The sequence below is a fragment of the Haliotis rufescens genome, unplaced genomic scaffold (assembly GCF_023055435.1).
Source record: "Haliotis rufescens isolate VD_foot unplaced genomic scaffold, xgHalRufe1.0.p SCAF_13, whole genome shotgun sequence".
In the NCBI taxonomy this organism is placed as follows: Eukaryota; Metazoa; Mollusca; class Gastropoda; order Lepetellida; family Haliotidae; genus Haliotis; species Haliotis rufescens.
In genome coordinates this window covers 134,555-157,044 of record NW_025963813.1, presented here as the reverse complement: position 1 = coordinate 157,044, position 22,490 = coordinate 134,555, and the positions used below count along the sequence as shown (strand labels likewise).

The following is a 22,490-nucleotide window of genomic DNA, read 5'->3' as shown; positions in this document are numbered from 1 at the left end:
TGGTCACAGTGAAAACAAATGTTCAGATGTTTAAGCACATGAACAGTTTATACATTGGACACTTAAGTCAATGTGTTTCATATTTTTGTCTTTTTCTCTTTCATTTCATCTAGATATTACTTATAATCGTACTGTAAAAACAATAATATTTCCTTCTTTCCCCTACGAAAGTTATCGTTCCTTGTATTAAATATAGCCCACTCAACACTTCTTGAGCTTCCCAATTCAAGTATTAAATGTGTCATATACCAAAAATGCATGAAACGATTTGGAAAATATCTGTCGACGCCGTGTTTGCTGTACACGTGCTTTGTAAATCCTGACCTTGACCGAAGTCTGCACGACAGTTTACGAACCGGAAGTCGATTTCGTTACGCGATTTTGATTGGACTGTGCATAGACTCGTTAGTCCAAACAAAATAGAACTCCATAAATGCGGCCTTGTTCGGCAAGGTCGGGAACTGGACTTTTTAAGTCAGTTAACTTCCTTGCCTCGGCATGAAGAGAGGAAGTGAAGTGCGTTAAGTTAATTAATGTCTGCTTTTCAGCAGAAACTTAGTATTTCACTGCGGGAAACATAGTAGCCCCTGGCTGTTCTGCTGCTGCTGCTGCTGCTGCTGCTGCTGCTTGTTGGTAACTCACGTCGCCAAATGTACCTCATTCGAATATCACAATCACCTCTATCGATTTTGTCTTAACGCTTTAAATAGCAGTGCATACACCTTTTGCATTTGCTGAATTTAGATACCGTTGGAAAGACAATCAACTTTAGTTAAATGTTATTCAATTTTGTATCACTGTGTGTAGACCAATATTTTTTCACTCATCTATTCCCATTGCATAGATTGATGCTCATGATTTCAATCACTGGATTGCCTGGTCCAGACTCGATTATTCACAGACCGCCGTCATATAGCTGGAATATTGCTGAGTGCGGCGTAAAACAACACACCAACCAATCATGGAGTTAGGGCCAAACTGTATGAACGTGTTGCGACTCATGACTAGAGCGAGGGCCAAACTGTATGAACGTGTTGCGACTCATGACTAGAGCGAGGGCCAAACTGTATGAACGTGTTGCGACTCATGGCTAGAGCGAGGGCCAAACTGTATGAACGTGTTGCGACTCATGACTAGAGCGAGGGCCAAACTGTATGAACGTCTTGCGACTCATGACTAGAGCGAGGGCCAAACTGTATGAACGTCTTGCGACTCATGACTAGAGCGAGGGCCAAACTGTATGAACGTCTTGCGACTCATGGCTAGAGCGAGGGCCAAACTGTATGAACGTCTTGCGACTCATGACTAGAGCGAGGGCCAAACTGTATGAACGTCTTGCGACTCATGACTAGAGCGAGGGCCAAACTGTATGAACGTCTTGCGACTCATGGCTAGAGCGAGGGCAAAACTGTATGAACGTCTTGCGACTCATGGCTAGAGCGAGGGCCAAACTGTATGAACGTCTTGCGACTCATGACTAGAGCGAGGGCCAAACTGTATGAACGTCTTGCGACTCATGACTAGAGCGAGGGCCAAACTGTATGAACGTCTTGCGACTCATGACTAGAGCGAGGGCCAAACTGTATGAACGTCTTGCGACTCATGACTAGAGCGAGGGCCAAACTGTATGAACGTCTTGCGACTCTTGACTAGAACGAGGGCCAAACTGTATGAACGTCTTGCGACTCATGACTAGAGCGAGGGCCAAACTGTATGAACGTCTTGCGACTCATGGCTAGAGCGAGGGCCAAACTGTATGAACGTCTTGCGACTCATGACTAGAGCGAGGGCCAAACTGTATGAACGTCTTGCGACTCATGACTAGAGCGAGGGCCAAACTGTATGAACGTCTTGCGACTCATGACTAGAGCGAGGGCCAAACTGTATGAACGTCTTGCGACTCATGACTAGAGCGAGGGCCAAACTGTATGAACGTCTTGCGACTCATGACTAGAGCGAGGGCCAAACTGTATGAACGTCTTGCGACTCATGACTAGAGCGAGGGCCAAACTGTATGAACGTCTTGCGACTCATGACTAGAGCGAGGGCCAAACTGTATGAACGTCTTGCGACTCATGGCTAGAGCGAGGGCCAAACTGTATGAACGTCTTGCCACTCATGGCTAGAGCGAAGGGCAAACTGTATGAACGTCTTGCGACTCATGGCTAGAGCGAGGGCCAAACTGTATGAACGTCTTGCGACTCATGGCTAGAGCGAGGGCCAAACTGTATGAACGACTTGCGACTCATGGCTAGAGCGAGGGCCAAACTGTATGAACGTCTTGCGACTCATGACTAGAGCGAGGGCCAAACTGTATGAACGTCTTGCGACTCATGACTAGAGCGAGGGCCAAACTGTATGAACGTCTTGCGACTCATGACTAGAGCGAGGGCCAAACTGTATGAACGTCTTGCGACTCATGACTAGAGCGAGGGCCAAACTGTATGAACGTCTTGCGACTCATGTCTAGAGCGAGGGCCAAACTGTATGAACGTCTTGGGACTCATGACTAGAGCGAGGGCCAAACTGTATGAACGTTTTGCGACTCATGACTAGAGCGAGGGCCAAACTGTATGAACGTCTTGCGACTCATGGCTAGAGTGAGGGCCAAACTGTATGAACGTCTTGCGACTCATGGCTAGAGCGAGGGCCAAACTGTATGAACGTCTTGCGACTCATGGCTAGAGCGAGGGCCAAACTGTATGAACGTCTTGCGACTCATGACTAGAGCGAGGGCCAAACTGTATGAACGTCTTGCGACTCATGACTAGAGCGAGGGCCAAACTGTATGAACGTCTTGCGACTCATGACTAGAGCGAGGGCCAAACTGTATGAACGTCTTGCGACTCATGACTAGAGCGAGGGCCAAACTGTATGAACGTCTTGCGACTTATGACTAGAGCGAGGGCCAAACTGTATGAACGTCTTGCGACTCATGGCTAGAGCGAGGGCCAAACTGTATGAACGTCTTGCGACTCATGACTAGAGCGAGGGCCAAACTGTATGAACGTCTTGCGACTCATGACTAGAGCGAGGGCCAAACTGTATGAACGTCTTGCGACTCATGACTAGAGCGAGGGCCAAACTGTATGAACGTCTTGCGACTCATGGCTAGAGCAGGGGCCAAACTGTATGAACGTCTTGCGACTCATGACTAGAGCGAGGGCCAAACTGTATGAACGTCTTGCGACTCATGGCTAGAGCAGGGGCCAAACTGTATGAACGTCTTGCGACTCATGACTAGAGCGAGGGCCAAACTGTATGAACGTCTTGCGACTCATGACTAGAGCGAGGGCCAAACTGTATGAACGTCTTGCGACTCATGGCTAGAGCGAGGGCCAAACTGTATGAACGTCTTGCGACTCATGGCTAGAGCGAGGGCCAAACTGTATGAACGTCTTGCGACTCATGACTAGAGCGAGGGCCAAACTGTATGAACGTCTTGCGACTCATGACTAGAGCGAGGGCCAAACTGTATGAACGTCTTGCGACTCATGACTAGAGCGAGGGCCAAACTGTATGAACGTCTTGCGACTCATGACTAGAGCGAGGGCCAAACTGTATGAACGTCTTGCGTCTCATGACTAGAGCGAGGGCTAAACTGTATGAACGTCTTGCGACTCATGGCTAGAGCGAGGGCCAAACTGTATGAACGTCTTGCGACTCATGACTAGAGCGAGGGCCCAACTGTATGAACGTCTTGCGACTCATGACTAGAGCGAGGGCCAAACTGTATGAACGTCGTCGCAAGCTCCGACAGTTTGGCACTCACTCTATGAAGGTTCATACTCCAATGAACTCTCAAGTGAATGTCAATTCGTACATGTTTATCTAGAATTGTAGACTTGTAAAACATGAAACAGATGAAAAACATGTAATATCTTGAATGGACTGTGTAAGATTTGACGAATCGTCACGTGGCGCTGGCCTGTGGCAGAGGTACAATGCCGGCAGCACAGAACTCTGTGTAGGAAAGTGATATTTCAAAAGATATGACGTCACGGCCGGATATAGAAAAGCGCCAAACTTCACACTCTGTTGACCCCCAAATCTGAAGGGGTACACACACACGCACATACACACACACACACATATATATATACACACACGCACACACAAATAATGGGATATGGTTTAGAGGATTTCTGATCCCAATGGTTGCTCGAACCTTGGCATTTACTCACAAAGCACAGATCCTTGGCTAATACTCCTCGCGTAACTGAAACAGATTCATAGATCGAGATTCTATCTTCAGTGTACGTCTTCAGGTAATATTTGTACGCACTAAGGAACCTGACCTTCAAGATGAAAAGATTGCTTCAGGCTGAACAAGGTGTTATTTATTGATCTGGAACAGTTCAAATATGCTCAAAGCTGGTTTTATTATTCAATGTTGGAATCAGGCCTGTACGAGCGTTTCTCGGGGGAGGGGGGGGGGGGGGGGGGGGGGGGGGGGGGGCGGGGGGCGTGAGCGAAACACAAATATTAGTGTTTCATTGTCCTATGTCGTCAATGACATTGATGCAGAATCTTCCAAACACAGCTATTCAGTGTTCATATCCGGTGGGAAATTCATTCGTCCATCATGCCCATCTGCTTAGTATCGATAAACGTGCAGCCCTCCACATTGTTCAGGCGGCCTTGACCCAGTGTAGATCTCAAGTAGTTCTCCACTCCTCCCACACAGGTGAATGACATTGCACGTTGCTTCAGATGCGTGTTACCAGCTGACTGACAGATCAATACGAGGGCTGGTCAAAGAGTTCTAAACCTAACAAAACCAACAACCGTGAAAGTGTTTTTAATTTTAATTTTATTTTTTTAACATAAACTCCCTGCTTTTCAATACACTTCTCATATCGATAGTGAAGCGTTTCAATTCCAGTCAGAGATATGTTTTCTGAAACCACCTTGAAATATCATTCATGTCATCGTTGTCGTCATGGCGCTTTCCACGAAGGTGTTCTTTCAGTTCAGGAAACAGGTGGAAATCACTTGGTGCCAGGTCTTGCGAATATGGAGGGTAAGGAAGCTCTTCGAACCCACATTGTCGCACGGCCACCTTTGCATGTCGAGAGGTGTGAGAAGAGGCATTGTCATGATATAGTAGAACTCCAGCAGTCACCGTTCCTCGCCGCTTTTCTTTGATAGAATCTCTCAGGCGATGAAGCACATCAGCATAGTAGGCATCGGTAATCGTCTTTTCACTTTCTAAGTAATCAACAATCAACCCTTTGCATCCCAGAATACCGCGGTCATAACTTTCTTCATTGATCCTGAATATTTCTTTGTTGCCTGAGAAGTGGAATGGTGCTTTTCCATGCATTGACGTTTTGACTCGGTATCATAGTGGTAGACCCATGTTTGATCACCCGTTACTAATCTCTTTTTGAATTTAACGCCATCCTCCTCAATTAGCGGTAAATTTTCTCTTGCAATCACTGCAAACACGAAAACGTCGTTTTTTTCCGTATATGGTCATTGGACGGAAAAACGACGTTATTTGGACGTTTTCAAACCATCGTTTTTCCGTCCAAATAACGTCGTTATTTGACATCGGAATTTACTGGGAGAGAACGATAGCGTTAAGCTCCTCCCTTTCTTGATTGACATTGTCAATCAAGCAACAGCGTCTACCGGTATTTCTACTTCTCAGATTTCATTGGTCAGTCCCCGCGTGTTAGATTACAGGCCCGCGTTTGACGCTGCACTCGAAGCGCTTAGCGGAAGTACTGAAATCAATCGTTCTGCGCATGCGGATTACTTAATGCCTTGACCAAATTTTCCGTTCTGTGCATGCGCGATTTCGCGTATTGTTTCCTAGATTTAATGTCACCACTATTTGACAATGGTTCATAAACACAGTCACGTGAAGGTTCGGAATCGTAACGAGTAACTCCATTTAAATTGAAGAGGATCCCCAGTGATATGAGAGATTCCAAGATGAAACTATTCTATGGCTATCTAGGCTGCCACCCAAACCGATCTAAACGGGACCCGATAGCTTATTGTATGCTATATAGTCATATGGAAGTGGACAAGAACTATACATTGTATTCCGGCCGATTGTTCTTGCATTTACTTATAAGTCAGGAAAATGGACTTAAAAGGGGAGTTGTTGAATGTAATTATTCTAATTATTAAATGTTGCCTATACACTAATCTGGACGAACTTCTCATTGTTCTGTTTATGTCATCCTATATACTATTAGTATGTTACCGTTCTAAAGTCAACCTCTCACATAACATTATATTGTTCATAGTATCAAAGTTTAATCAACACTATCAAGAGCAGCGATTTAAACCACTGAAACACCCCAACACAAGGCTGTTATCAAGCGCTAGTGCAGACGTGATGCATCGTAAAAACTGTATCGTGATGTCTTCAGAACTACAATTATACTTCGAGATAGTACGGCTAACGCTGACTCACCGGTGGAACAAAGACAATATCGCTAATACAGATATAACGTATTTGAATGTTAATACTAAAGACAAACAATCATTATTTTTGCAGTGACGATATAACACGTATACACGTTTATTGTTAACTTTCATCAGTTTTGCTCTTCATTTTAATAACTTTGTTTTCACATATATATGTAGCAATACCCGACAAGCATGTCATACATAATTATGGGAGAGTTTTCAATCTTGTACTGACTTACTCTGGTGTTAATGAGCGAAGTTTAGTGGCTTGTGTGTAAAACCCCGTTTTTCTGGTAATCCTATTATTACTTAGTTTATTTCTATCTAATGACACCCTGTACTCTGGATCATGGCTCCGTGACTATCCATAACAATTAAGATGAACATTCAGTTCAAGTAAGTGAATGAGTTTGTTTTGATGCTACAGTCAGTCAAAATACCAATGCTGTGAGGTTTGATAACGCACTTCTACCAGGTCGAACATCGTGGATCCTCATTTTCTGCCTAAAGAGAATCATAGTTCATATGTTAATCCATCTGCGAATACCCTTCCACTCAAGATGACCTTACTTGTTGCTAAATCTATCATCTATTCCCCCAATCTCACCCCCCCCCCCCCCCCCCCCCCCCCCCACGCCCACCCCCACCCGCCCACCCCCCCCCACCCCCCACACGCACGCACGCACGCACGCACGCACGCAAACACGCACACACACACACACACACACACACACACACACACACACACACACACACACACACAAACAACTGACCTAAATAACCTGGACAGGAAATACTGCTGATAGCCTCTGGTCAACTCAGCCGCGCCACCGCAGAAAGTTCGTCCAACTCTGCAGGGGGCATTCTCAGTGGCTTCAAACGCGCTGAAATGTTTTCGCCTTGCATACAACATGGTGGACAAGTGAAATCGTATGAAATTTGGCTATTTTAGGTCCTATCTCTTATTTGATTACCCAATAAAGTCAATTCATAGTGACACGGTTGTGAAAGCTTACAACTTTATAAGACTTATTCATCTCATTCCAAAAAAGCTACTCGCGCTCACATAAAGTTGTAGTTATTATGTCACTGTTTTATTTCTTTAAAAATATATTACATGTTCAACAATAACAATTAAGATGAACATTCAATTTCCGATATAAGTAAATGAATAAGTGTGTTTTACGCCACAATCAAAGACCAACGTTGTCCGGTCTGATGACACACAATCTACCAGGTAGCACATTGTGTACACCCTATCCCCATTGAAGTCTCCACTGTTGGTATTCCTGGGGACGAAAAGGCCCCATGTACCTAGGAATTTCATCTATACATTCATGCGCGGCATTCTCTGCCTAAAGAAGATCATATAGTTAACATGCTAATCCAACTCGAACTACCATCCCGCTCAAGATGAATGTTTTATGTAACATCCAACAGGCCCACATTTACGCACGCACGCACGCACGCACGCACGCACGCACGCACGCGCACACACATATTTGGATTTACCAATCCCTGAATTGAGAAGACGTGCGTTACGAAGCTCCTCAAAGTCATCATCAATATCCGTATATGTCTGTGATACCATTACCCATCCAAAGCCGAATATACATTTATTGTGTTTTCTTGACAACAAATGTTATAATTGGGATAACACTTTCTGAGTAAAGTACAGATTCTCGTACTTTCTTGGGTTGAGTCCCGCCCGGGATTTGAACCCACACTGTGTGTGAGGCACCCAATCGCCAGAACACAAAGTTGGCGAACTAACCCAGCCACCGAACCAAAAATATTACTCCAGATGACGCATACTTTGTGTAAAAATGGCACGGCTTCTATGACCGAAAGCTTTGAACCAACAATGCCTTTAAGAAAGTGGTCAACAGTAACACACATTATATTTGGATACCACTTTCTCAGTAAACTACATATTTTTAGGGTGGAGATAATAGACGTTGATGGTTGATTATCAATGGACAAATTAAAGCCAAAACTTAACTTATGAATGATTGGTAATGGGAAATGGACAATGGGCAAACTGGAGGCGGGGTAATCAGCGCCATGCCAGTTATCTGTTGGCTTCCCTTGTTGCGTTCCCTTCTTTGCTATCTTTTTACTTTTGTTGTTCTTACAGGTACAAATATATGTTCTCTGCCTCATAGCATTTAATAATATGCACCTGATGAAGGAGAAAGTATATATTCCGAAACGCAGTGTTCCTCCGTTGACATCCATAAATATATTTCCTTGTGTGTATCAGTTCTTAATGCCCTTCAAAGACACAATCTAGCTTTGTTTTTAAATGTGGTGATATTTGCGTAGAATATAATATGGTCATGCCTATATACATTTGGGTCTTTGTCTACATAAGCATTTAGACATACAATTTAGAGCTAAGGACATTGCTGATTCTGCAGGCATGAAGTACACGTCATAGCAAGCTGTGATCTTTATTCATACTTTAGATATTCGTCAATGGAGATCTGTAACTGAAGTTTATGGTAATCTTCCGCAACTCTCACCTCCTGACCAATTGAACGTCTTAGTGCATTCAGTTGCCATTGTAAAATTCCAGACTGCCCCTCTTTCTGTGATGTTTTGACGGATGAAATCTATTGCGTTATAATAATCTCTGTTTGCTGATATATAATATGTACATGTTGTAAAATATTTACGATATTTTAAACGTGTAATTCGATGCATATGCAATGCAATGTGAACATAAGTGCGGATGCACGAAGGCGGTTATAGTCATAGTTATACTGCGATGGATGTAGGGGAATGGTAGGGGGGTGTATGTATGTATGAAAGCACGAATACCGATACATGAGGGCGGATATAGTTATAGTTCGATGGATGTTTGGGAATGGTGGGAGGATGGATTATGTATGAAAGCATGCGCATGGATCCATGATGGCTGACGTAGACATAATGGTGGGGAAAGAAGAATGTGAATGTGTGTGTGTGTGTGTGTGTGTGTGTGTGTGTGTGTGTGTGTGTGTGTGTGTGTGTGTGTGTGTGTGTGTGTGTGTGTGTGTGTGTGTGATACGAGGGTTGGCGAACATGTTGTCAGATGATTGTGTGAGTAAGTTAAGTGGTTGAGGATGTGGCAGGTATGAGTATTGATACATGCAGACTTGGGGTTGGGGGACTGGGTGTGCCTGTACTGAGGTCTTTTGTTTCACTCACTTATAGTGTTTTCTTTCACTCAAATACTGTTTTACGCATTGTAATGACTGAAACTGTAGTGACTCAAAGGTCATACTGGCCGGGCATTCAACATATCTACCCCAACTACATACGTAGCCATTTTTATGGTGTACAATTCTTCTTCTACCTCACACGCACGCACGCACGCACGCACGCACGCACGCACGCACGCACGCACGCACGCACGCACGCACGCACGCACGCACGCACGCACGCACGCACGCACGCACGCACGCACGCACGCACGCACGCACGCACGCACGCACGCACGCACGCACGCACGCACGCGCGCATTAATTGTTTTATTAAATGTATCTTCGAGAGTCAGTAAGAAACTAGAAATAACTGCCTTTGTTCTGTAAACCTCACCAAGTTTCAGCTTTCGCCTCTTCCTTTGTGGACTGAGGTTTAACATTTGTAAAATGATCTCTCTTATCTGTCTGTACCATCAACTTAACTGCCCTCACCCCCTGCAGTTTCCCCGTCCCATATTGCCAAGCAGGTGACCCACAAGGAGGAATACCGCCGTCCCTCAGTCCAGTGATACTGTGCCTAGCACAATATGTTGGGGATACGAAGCCTTGCTGTGTGCAAACATTTTGTAACAATTTGGCAAACTTTGATATGTAAACAGCAAATATTATTCAGTTTTATTTCAACAAAAACGGAAAAAATCGGATCCTACTTATTTTGTGGATACCCATAACAATAAATCAAGCCAATAGATCGTTTGGGCTGGCATGAATATAAAAAATAATTAGCAAGTCGATAGTCATAATTCCCTCAGTTGGTCCCACGTGAAATGTTCTTCATGAATAGAATAGATGGCTGATAGACGTTCGACCGAATAATATCATTTGCTAACTTCAACTCTTCATCTAATGTCCATGAATGTATGCTACATAGTTCATATGTTCATGGGCTTCTTCACTGAATGTATAGTGTGGAGGACTACTTCACTTGAGGATAAGTAACATAAATAATGATGATAATTATGATAGTATTGCCATTATTATTCCTTCAGATTATTAAAAAAAAAGTTATTATGTTTTCAAGGAGAGAAAGAGGTATGGAGATTGTGAGATTATTTTTAGCATCGGAATTGTTAACATAATTCTTAAAGATATTATGTTTTGTTTGTTTGTTGTTAAATGCTGCACTCAGCAACGTAAGGATATTAAAACATTACATTAGGTTCAGTTGTATTTTTATATTTGTATCATTTTTTAAATGTTACAGAGACCTGATAAGGGATATATAATAATGTATAGTCGCTATTCTTAAAGTAAGAATATGTTAGATTTATCAACCAGAAATATTGCACACAAGAGGATAATCATGACACTATTCAACGTCGAAGTCAACGATATTTGTGTATGTTATTGCTACATGACACGGATACGTCATGATAAAGCAATTAGAAATTGGCATTTGATGATATAAGATAGCTACGCGATAAATGACAAAGTACAAAGAAGGAAGCGATATTTATTTCACGATAAAACATTGTTCTATCATGACGTCATTTATTGAGATTCGAACATGCACTCGCAACTTGAAAAGTAAAATTTGTAAATTTGACCTTATTTTTGAGAGGTATGTGTCTGGTGAGTTGTTCCCAATAAATGTTGCTGGAGAATCCGAAAGTGAGAGTGATATGACAATCGGTATTGGGAGAAAAGGTACAGATGATTGACGAGAAAGTTGTGAGAATATGCGGGACCAAATTCAAATCCTAAAATGGATTTATCTAGCATGGCCGCTGTCGGATTCTATTCAAGGAATCATCATTATTTAAGTACGAGTAAATATTGTAAAGCGTGTTTTTTTTCCTAATTTAACACCCTAAAAGAGGCTGTACGTAATGTTGATATCTCATATAGAAATAAACGAGTCTCGGTCGTTGTTTATCGTACAATAAACAACTCCCACTCGTCGTTTGTTTCTTAATTACATGACCATATACACTAACATTATATCTTTTCATGTTTATCGGTCAACAAAAGCGACATAAGCATTCCCATTATCATGAGAAACCCTTGCCAAAAGTAGCGCCAACTGCATCATTGCGACAGCATCAGGAGCTTGTTTCATGATTCATCATAATAAATGATGACATTGGATGCTCGCAAAAACGCGAGCTCATTCCGATCCACTAGTGGCACCCGCCACAAACACATCCAAAGGCAAGCCAATTGTTCACCCGAAAAGGCAGAGAATTGCATCTGACATCATTTGTCATTGATACGTCAAACCTGGAAATGCCGTCTACACGTCCAACACAAAGCCCAAGCCAGGACCCAAATCCTTCAAACCCGGCCAAAGTTCTGTTAATTACATACATTTCCCCCTAACCTTAAATAATCTATACTAGTTCTGAAGTAAATCGTATTTACCCGTATGAATCGTCTTATGTTATTTATTGCCTATAAACAGAATATGCACACTTTCTGAAAGTACTGTGTGATAAGTCACGCACCAAACCTATACTCTCGATATACATGCTGCTCTTACTTAAAAAAGAATATTGGGTTAACAAGATACGTATATTAAAGTACCATGCTTTCCTGATGTGCTCTCATTCTAATTTGAAATAATGGCATAAATAGTTACCACTCATCTTTCAATATTTTTCAAGGTTGGGTTAATCACGAACATATTTGAATATGTACAACATCTTTACTTACCTATCTTTATACTTAAAGGCATCAGGTTTGTCTGTCATAAGACCCCGAAACATATATGTCCAACACAGCCCAATATTTGGCTCTTGGCTCCTTGTTCTTATATTTTATAAGTATTGTTTAAACAACTGTTTTTGTCTGTAAAACATGTTCATTTCAGAAATTAGATGTTATTCTAGCATTAGGTCTGTGGTACGTTTACTGCATCAGCATTACATTAAAACGATATTACATTATATAAATCCATACAGAGGAAATGCTTAGCATTTATCTTTTAAGGAAGAGTGCAGGACGGACGACTTGCTTTATACATATATATGTGGACATATATGTATGGACATTTGGATGATACAGGTATACCTCCTTGAAGATAGTGTTCGTAGATGACTGTAGAAAATGGAATAATTATGTGAGTAATCGGGTTAATACCACGCTCAGCAATATTTAGCCATATTGCGATATTGGTTTCCAACATACAAGACGGACCATGGAATTATGACTTGAATTTGGACCTGGCTTTCTGGTGTGATGTAACACCCCAGAATCTCCGGTAGAAAAAGGGCTCAAAGCACGAATTAAGATCACGAGATGATACTGATGTATGCATCTGGACATATATTTGCGTAGTATTACTACCTTAATTCATCAGTATATATGTATTTTGCATAAAAGGATATTATAGGATCGACGCTGACATGCGCATATAACCTATTCACCAGTGCTGTAATATTTCATTTCTTCTGACACATATCGACACGAGAAATTATTATTTAAATTTAAAAGGAGCCCAAGTGGGATAGAAATTTGAGTCTGAACCTGTTGAACAAGGCTTGTTTCATTTTGGGCTATAGCATTGCCGCAAGGCCTGGGCGGAAGGGAACACCTGTTTGCACCCATCAGATACAAATCACAACTTCTCTCTCCAAACGAAAACAAAATACGAAAAATGTCGGAAGTGTATCCTTCTAATTTTCTATTTAGATACATGTTTTAACTTTAAAGTAATTTTATGTATCTCATGTATTATTGGTATCTGTGATGCTGGTACCGTTTTGTTGCCATTGTATAGCTTTTGTGGAGTTATTATGAATATCAAATACATGCCTTGAAATATGGACTTGTGAAAGAACTCATCATTGAATCATTTGCATTTAAATTAATGCATATACCATTTACTTGGCGTGAATGGACATATTATCCATCTACTTATACACACTTATTATGGACATATACAGAATTTCATTGTACCTTATTATTTAAAAAAATACCCGTGAAGATCCGGGTTAGAATAGGCATTCAACAACCCATGCTTCTACGAAGGCGACTTGGCTCGCTGACTTGGTTCATGCATGTCATCGTATCCCAAATGCGTAGATCGGTGCTCTTGATGATAATGACTAAATTGTTTGGTCCAGACTGGATTATTTACGAACCACCGTCATATAGCGGGTATATTGCTGAGTGCGGCGTTAAACAACAAACAATCAAACAAAATCTATATAATTATTAAACACCTTCCAACAATGAGAGATTAAACTTATATTTTCTAAATATTCTGTTATATTTATAACATAATTTGATTCATAATTTAATTATTGCGTTGCTTTCTTCCCTGTCATTCAATGTGCATGTTCAAACCCCTAAACTTTTAATATTTCATTTTTCATAAATGGCTACGTTAGTGCGTTGCCTAGATCTCTCGTTACCTATTCACAAGAATAGATTAAAATAATTTGTTTTACTATCATATTTCTGTTTATCTATTTCATATTACGAAATTGATAATTCATTTATAATAGTATAGATCATATTCGTGTATATCACTATCTGATGCTAAGGTTTTATTTCAGAAACTATAATTAATTCAAAATGTAGAAAGATACACAATTTGCCATTATTTGACTTTTAAACTGTACAAAGTATGATATAATGATCAGAATGCCTGTAACGGGTAGTATTTAAGAAAGAGATATTTGTCGAGAAGTCCCATTTTTCAGATATGCCCTTCAGTAGTATTATTGCATATCTCCAGAGAGAGGTTTACATTTTAGTTCTTATTTGTGGATAATTCAAAAAGCAACATAGAAAATATATATGCTACCATGACGAAAGAATACAGAGTATACATAACTCGCAATTCTATATATTCAGCAAACAGCCCAAAACCGAAACTCCACAACATATCCGATTACACTGATTAAGGCTGTCCCAGTTCTCCATGCGATGCTGACGCCCGTTCGTCTCCCAGACCATACAGAATAAATTTAAAAGGAATCCAGTCTAGAACGATTTGGCAAGCCTAGATTGCCTTAATTCTATCCATGAAAGTAAGCATTAATAAAAAAATATTGTTCTTGTCTGCTTCAGATTATATTTTGTAGATACTTATTTTAACTAGGAAAATTGTACTGACACCGGCGCCGTCCCCATTGAAGCTATCCATAAGAATTTCGAATTGCCGTCTATTGTTCGATGTCAATACATCGATGACAAGTGAGGATATCATAAAGTAATCGTTGATTCCGCGCTACACTTTGATAAAAATTATAATCAAGTTGACTGGTGTGTACATTACTACAGTGAACATGTACATGATCATGCCCTAATAATCAAATGCCGTAATGTCAAATACTAATTTATTATTGTGTGATGAATTTAACTGGATCAGTGGTAACATGTGATATTAATATTCCATCAATTTCTTTCCTGGTTGGTCCATACATGTCTACAAAATGAAAATAATACAATTAAAATGGAGCATAGAACAATTCTTAATTTCAGGCTAGAGCTGTGGAAATCTAGACTATATTATAGACTTGAGTTGGTCTCATGTTTTACATTATTCTCTTGGGTCAACGTCACAGCTCATACCATACACTAACAAGACCAGCTTGCCCCCCGCCGGAGCGCCTGGATTTTGGTTATATCATCTAACATGGCCAAGTCTAGATCTGCTCTTAAGTAAACAAGAACCTAATCAGCGAGGGGTCCTTTATCATCCCTATGTGGCTGCTTATAAAAATCTGATATCTTTTCCCAAAGACCTGGTTAATAATATATTTTCTGCTGAATATTCGAAACAAATAGAGTGAGTTGGTACTACATGTACATATGTATACGGTTCTATTTTAAATGACTGCAGCGCTCCATTATGAAAACAATTTGTTTTAACGCCGCTCTCAGCAGTATTCCAGTGATATATGACGGCGGTCTGTTGTATATGAAATATATGCAAATTGAATCTTGAATCTTGAAAGTTGTAACATTTCCGCAAATAAGTATCACATGCAGTATACAGTATATCAACTGCAATATACTGTATACATCAGTATACAGTGTGTCGCGAGCTCTGCGCTGGGCTGGAGCACACATTTCCTACACCTCTCCCTTCGGCAAACACATCACGAGGGTTGCAACGAGGTCACAGGTCAGGCGTGCACTCGTCAGTTGTCTAATACGGTCAAGAGTAAGATCTTCCGGAAGACCACTGCACTGGAGGTATGTGGATTATTGAGGAGGTACTACGTGTTTGGAACTAGGAGTTGAACACTAAGCACATTTAGAGAAGAGCTCACAATAAAACGTTATGGACTCGCGGACGGACTTGTGTTTTCATTTCAAGACGTACATTTATCAGGTTGAACTTCCTAACTGTAACAATAACTGAACTTTACGCCTTTTATACACATTTGTGATGGGGCGACAATGCGACAACGAGACATATTTTGACCTTGAAAATGTCGCGTTACGGCATCGTCGCCCTTTTGTAAAATAAAGAAAAGGATTATCAAAGAGCGACAATGCGAACACGCGACAATGCGACAAATGGCCAATTGTCGCGCTTTTGTTAATTTTGACACGTTTTGCTTGTTTTTGTTAAGGCGTCAATGCGACAATGCGACAACGAGACAATGTCCCTTCCATAGTAATCCGTGCAAATAAAACTGAGTAATGAAATAGAAGTCTGACATGCCAGTTAAAAGATAGAGTGTTGCAGCTTCTGATTTCATAGATCTTTAAGAAGGGTTATCAATAATGGGATGGGTGATGAGTTCAACTGCATACGCTGTGATTAACAATAATGCTCCGAGTCAATACATTTTGTCAAATGTATGACATGTATTACGAGAATGAACATATTGTTTATACTCGTCCATGTTTGTCGGACAAAATAATTTACATGCTCGGTAAAACTGAGGACGGGCATCATTGTGTGTTTCCGCGCTTTGTTCAGGTGAACAATTGACTTGTCCTTGCATGTGTTTGTGACGGGTGCCACTTGTGTGGCAGGATACGCTCACCTTTTCCCGAACACCCATTGGATGACCTGAACCACTTCGGATTTTTATCCCACATCAGTCTGATACACCATGATATAACTGAAATACTGTACAGTTGAAAATGATGTTTAATGCGATTACCGTAGTGTGTTACTGCAACTGTTCATATTTTGTGCAGTGATGTTATGTAATATGTAAAAAAAGCATATTGAATTATCCAATTGATTTGAATAGAATATACTTGCGTCAGTGTATTTTATTAACGCCCCAAATCGTAATTTAAACACATAAAATAACAGATCACGCATGGTGCCTTGACTTACTACTAGATTTAATGGGCCACCCCGGAATAAAATAGTTCCCCCCAAAGCGAGGAACATATGTTTCAGTATGTTTACGAGAAATATATTCAAAACAATATCCTCATTAGATGAGAAGATCTTTTACAGAATTACCTCAGTAAGTCAATTACAATGACAGAGCGTCGTAATACATTTACATCAAGTACAATACGTCAAAATGGCCGACACGATAAACGTGACGGGAGATATTTTCGAAGTTGTTAATTAACCTGTGGCTATTTCAAGCCTTTGGCATCACTGATCAATTGGCCGATCATTGAAAGGTGATTGTGAAGATGTGTCAAATAGATACTAAGGTAAATTCATAGATTTCTGTAAATTGTCACTGCGACAGTTTGGATTTTTTTTCGTGCTTTTTCGCTCTGGGATGGGTTGTAGCGAGGTTATCCTTAAATGGGCTTGCAACCACGCTTCTGTATGAATTCGTACCAGGGAATTCCAAGGGTTTTCCCCAGGAATGTGGAAGTAGTCAGTGTTTACGCCTTTTCAAGGATACAGTCACGTGAAGAACGTCATGTGACCGACCTCGCGTCCAAGTCGTATATCTTGTAAACTTCACATTAAAAAGTTAGTTATTGTTATAACCAAATGAAACACAACCCATTATCCGATAGGGGCAACTGTACATAGCCGTTACCACAATAAACTTAGTAACATTGTTTGGTTTGACTTCTTGGCGCGTGTCTGAATTCCATGTAACATATCCTAAAACTAGCTTATCAGCAAATCTCGCTGCACTGCGCGCGACAGATACTAGAGCAAGGCATGCCAGAAATACGAAACCTAAAGCTTCCGAAAGGAAGCCTTCGACATCACGTGCGTCGGGGGACCAGCGCCATCTGATTGGCCGTTAACAGTTGTACAAGGCGGAGCAAAAAGCATCGTTTTTCCGTCCATTTTACGCTTGAAAAACTCGACCCTTTTCTGGACACTTTCTAGACGCTGACCAATTAATCAATTTTAATGAATTTTTAGTCGTTTTTCCGTCCAATGACCATATACGGAAAAAAACGACGTTTTCGTGTTTGCAGTGAATGTCAGTTCGTTTTTCCTAAAGATCAGAATTTAGAAAATTTGGCACCCAACGAGCAGATATCTTATTCATCTGTAAAATGTTTATGAGTCATAGTTCAATGGATCCATGGCTTAGACCTTCCTCAAGTTCACCAATGCATGGTAAAATGTCTGTCTGTCAGTATAAGTTTTTCTATCTCCTTGATTGAATCTTCACGTGGAGCGACGTCAAGACCTAGGCAGGCCCATGTTGCTGGGGTGAACGGCTTTTCGAGGAGGACGATACTGAGGTTAACCAGCCGGTTTAGGCAGACAGATGGAACAGCAGACAGGTGGAACAGCAGACAGGCCTGGAAGCGGTAGACCCAGAGTTACCACCCTGACACAGCCATTTACGGCTGCTTCACCTTACGAACAGGTACCTCACAGTAACGTCATCGGGACGACGCGCTCTTGATCATCCCATCATCAGAAAGACTGTGTCCAGACGACTTCGTCAGTCTGGCTTGAGAGTCTACCGACCGTTCAAGGGCATGACGTTAACGCGCGGACATCGAGGTCAGAGAATGAGGTCGGCGAAGAATGTCGAGCGACAGCAGCAGGGAATTTGGCGCAGTGTACTGTTCAGTGATGAAAGCAGGTTTCTTCTCCAGCAGTGGGCGGGGTGCGTATTTATCGGCGGCCAGGGAACGGACGGCACATCGTTGCGTGCAGGAAATTGAACCATACAGTGGTGGCAGTGTGATGGTCTGGGTGGGAATTGTGGAGACATGAAGACGGATCTGGTTGTTATTGATGGCAATCTTACCGCTGCACGCTACATAGTGAAGTGTTGTACTGCCATTTCTTCAAAGTCACCCGCAAACGTTATTCCAGCAAGATAACGCCACGCCTCATATAGTCCGCATTACCGGAGCATTTTTCAACGCCAACAACGTGAACATTCTTTCTTGGTCGGCAAAATCTCCTGACATGTCTCCAATAGAACATCTGTGGGACCACCTGGGACGACAGATTAGGCAACGTCAGCCACGTCCAGTGACAAGAGTGGCGTTAGCACAGGCATTGCAGGCAGAATGGCGTCTGATCTCTGTGCACCCCATTAGACGACTGACTTGTTTCTGCTCGGCGCCGTGTCAGATCCTGCATCGAAGTTTGACGATATTGACTTGATAGTTACATGTTCTAACAATTTGAAAGTGGCGGCTCATTTTTATTGGTGATCGAATATTGGTCAGTTAACCGAATTTCTTTCGCTGGATTTATCATAGTTTATGCAAACATATTGTAAAATTACCTTGTTTTAAAATACAACAATCACCGTTCAAAATATAACTTTCTTATTTTGTGGCTTTGTTAAATATGTCCTCTTGAGTTAAGGTTATATAAATGTGTTTTGAATGTATACGTCCCAGAAACTTTCCGGATCTGACATTGGAAGGTATCCAGAAAGGTAACGGAAGCTTGCCTTTTCATGATTTATATGCCCCAATATTTCAGTGCATTTTCCTTCGACCGTTGCTGAACGAATAATGTTGCAACTTTCTTCCAGCCCTTCACATCCAGATTACAGAGTCAACCCAGAAAGCCTTGCTAGTTCACGGAGGCTTCAACATCACACTAAGAGGGTCACTTGAAGTAAAGGTAATTATAGAAATAATCTATAAGGAGTTCTTATTTAAAACCCACTCCCACCACCCCACCACACATACACACACACACACACACCACTCCCACCACCATACACACACATACACATACACACACCCCACTCCCACCACCACACACACACACCACTCCCACTACCCCACCACCACACACACACATACACACACACACACACACACACACACACACACACACACCCCACTCCCACCTTCCCACCACACACACACACACACCAGTCCCACCACACACACATACACACACACACCCCACTCCCACCTTCCCACCACACACACACACACCACTCCCACCACCACCACACACACACACACACACACACACACCCCACTCCCACCACCCCACCACACACGCACACACACACACACCACTCCCACCACACCCACCACACACACATACACACACACACCACTCCCACCACCCCACCACACACACACACACATCCCACTCCCACCACCCGCACACAAACAAACACACACACACACACACACACACACACACACACACACACACACACACACACACACACACACACACACACACACACCACCACCACCATTTTATGTTACATTTTGTCATGGTCCCACCCGAATACATGTTAGACAATGACCCCCTGCCTCCCCATTATGAAAGACAAGTCCCTAAATAATGCACATTGACAAGATTTTCATTTAAAAACTGTGTCCATTTTCATAGTTTTAAATAGAAAAAAATATCTGGTTTTGTTGCTTTGGCTGCAAATATATCGCATCTCGATACAATCGGTCCTGAAGTGAACACTGTAAGGTGTAACCAAATGTGTGAGTGGAAGGGAATGACGGAAATTGAAGGCCGAGTTGCAAATTTAGAAACATGTAATTAGAAATCCTTTCAGTTGATCCCTCATCTTCGTGTTGCTTCTGTTTCTCCTTCACCACTGCTTATTCAATGTTATTGTTCCAGGGAAAGGGGGTCACCACTGCTTATTCAATGTTATTGTTCCAGGGAAAGGGGGTCACCACTGCTTATTCAATGTTATTGTTCCAGGGAAAGGGGGTCACCACTGCTTATTCAATGTTATTGTTCCAGGGAAAGGGGGTCACCACTGCTTATTCAATGTTATTGTTCCAGGGAAAGGGGGTCACCACTGCTTATTCAATGTTATTGTTCCAGGGAAATAGGGTCACCACTGCTTATTCAATGTTATTGTTCCAGGGAAAGGGGGGTCACCACTGCTTATTCAATGTTATTGTTCCAGGGAAATAGGGTCACCACTGCTTATTCAATGTTATTGTTGCAGGGAAAGGGGGGTCACCACTGCTTATTCAATGATATTGTTCCAGGGAAAGGGGGGTCACCATGCACTGCTTATTCAATGTTATTGTTCCAGGGAAAGGGGGTCACCACTGCTTATTCAATGATATTGTTCCAGGGAAAGGGGGTCTACACTGCTTATTCAATGTTATTGTTCCAGGGAAAGGGGGGTCACCACTGCTTATTCAATGTTATTGTTCCAGGGAAAGGGGGGTCATCACTGCTTATTCAATGTTATTGTTCCAGGGAAAGGGGGTCACCACTGCTTATTCAATGATATTGTTGCAGGGAAAGGGGGTCATGACAACGTTTTGGCTCACCTCAAGGAGTCCCAAGATAGCACAGAATTACTCTGATAACCATCTCTTGTGACCGCTTTGGAGACAGAACGTCCGTCATCTGAGACCAGTTTAATCTACCGACCACCGTTGGTGCCATGAAAGGGGTGTTCCCAAGTGCCATACTACGAATATTGGCAAGGAATTGGATGTATTTATTATGGTAGTGTTCCTTGTTTGTGACAACAGTAATTACCAAATCGTTGTTTTGTCACACCTTGTCAAACACGATTGTTTTGTTCATGTTTTTGAAACAATATCTTTTGATAAATCTTTAGTTCAATATACACAATGAAAGGCTGATGTTGGAATCGGTCTTAATGGGGTTGCTTCTTTAGAGGCTTCTACAGGCTGCGACTACATGTTGCTATTAGTGCCATGTGTTATTTTTATTGTCATATATTTTTATTTGATAACAAATTCTATCCATTTTAGCTTTAATAACGGTAGCGCTATTTTTCAGGGCATTATCATTTGCAGAAACCCTCGCTCTTTTCAACTGCCCTCCTTCCTCGGGCACTTAATGGAAGACCTCGGCTTCTGCAAATGATAATACCCTGAAAAATAGCGTTACCGTTATAGTATCAGCCGTCCGGCATGTAACACCTGGGGATACGGATCGACACTTTGACAATGTGCCAAGGTACTCTGTAGCATTTCCAACGCATTTCTACATCTGCGATTGGCTGCAAATAATATAATTGTTTAAAAATCTATATGCCTATTCCTCGATCACTTTCAAATTGGCAGTACAGAGTTGCGTCCCTTGGGCATGCCAGAAACCTATGATTGTGGGTTCGACTCCCGGTTCGCCCCGATTATGTTTCCAGGTTTGTCAGCACCATACCCCTGCTCGTCGGTTTCACCAAAGTGGTATACGTCTGAGACGGGCATCATTTCGGGCTTTCCTCCCACATTAAGCTGATACGCCGTGATATAACTGGAATACTGTTAAATGCGCTCACACTTTCAAATAAATACAAGTATTTGTTAACTTTGAGTAAACGTGTCTGGTCGAACAGAATCCCAGTAGTTGTTTCACGGGCCGCTATCCTGTTTTCCACAACCATTCGATCCTCTTCGATCTGGAATCCTTTTTCAAAATTTACTTTCAATTGAAAAAGGGATACATATTTGTTGGCAAGTGATAAAGGAAGACCTGGGTGTGTAGGCTTTAAATATGTGTTGGTAACA

At 41.9% G+C, this 22,490-nt stretch overlaps 1 protein-coding gene across 1 annotated transcript in view; it reads left to right on the top strand.

Annotated features, from left to right (window-relative positions):
- The window catches only part of LOC124148617, a 53,866-nt gene extending 32,171 nt beyond the window's left edge, over window positions 1–21,695 (top strand). The window contains exons 6-7 of the mRNA XM_046519798.2: window positions 19,535–19,626; window positions 21,247–21,695. Coding sequence (XP_046375754.2) covers window positions 19,535–19,626; window positions 21,247–21,330 — 176 coding nt within the window. The 3' untranslated portion in view covers window positions 21,331–21,695. The remainder of the gene's footprint in view (window positions 1–19,534; window positions 19,627–21,246) is intronic.
- The last annotated feature ends 795 nt before the right edge of the window (window positions 21,696–22,490 follow it).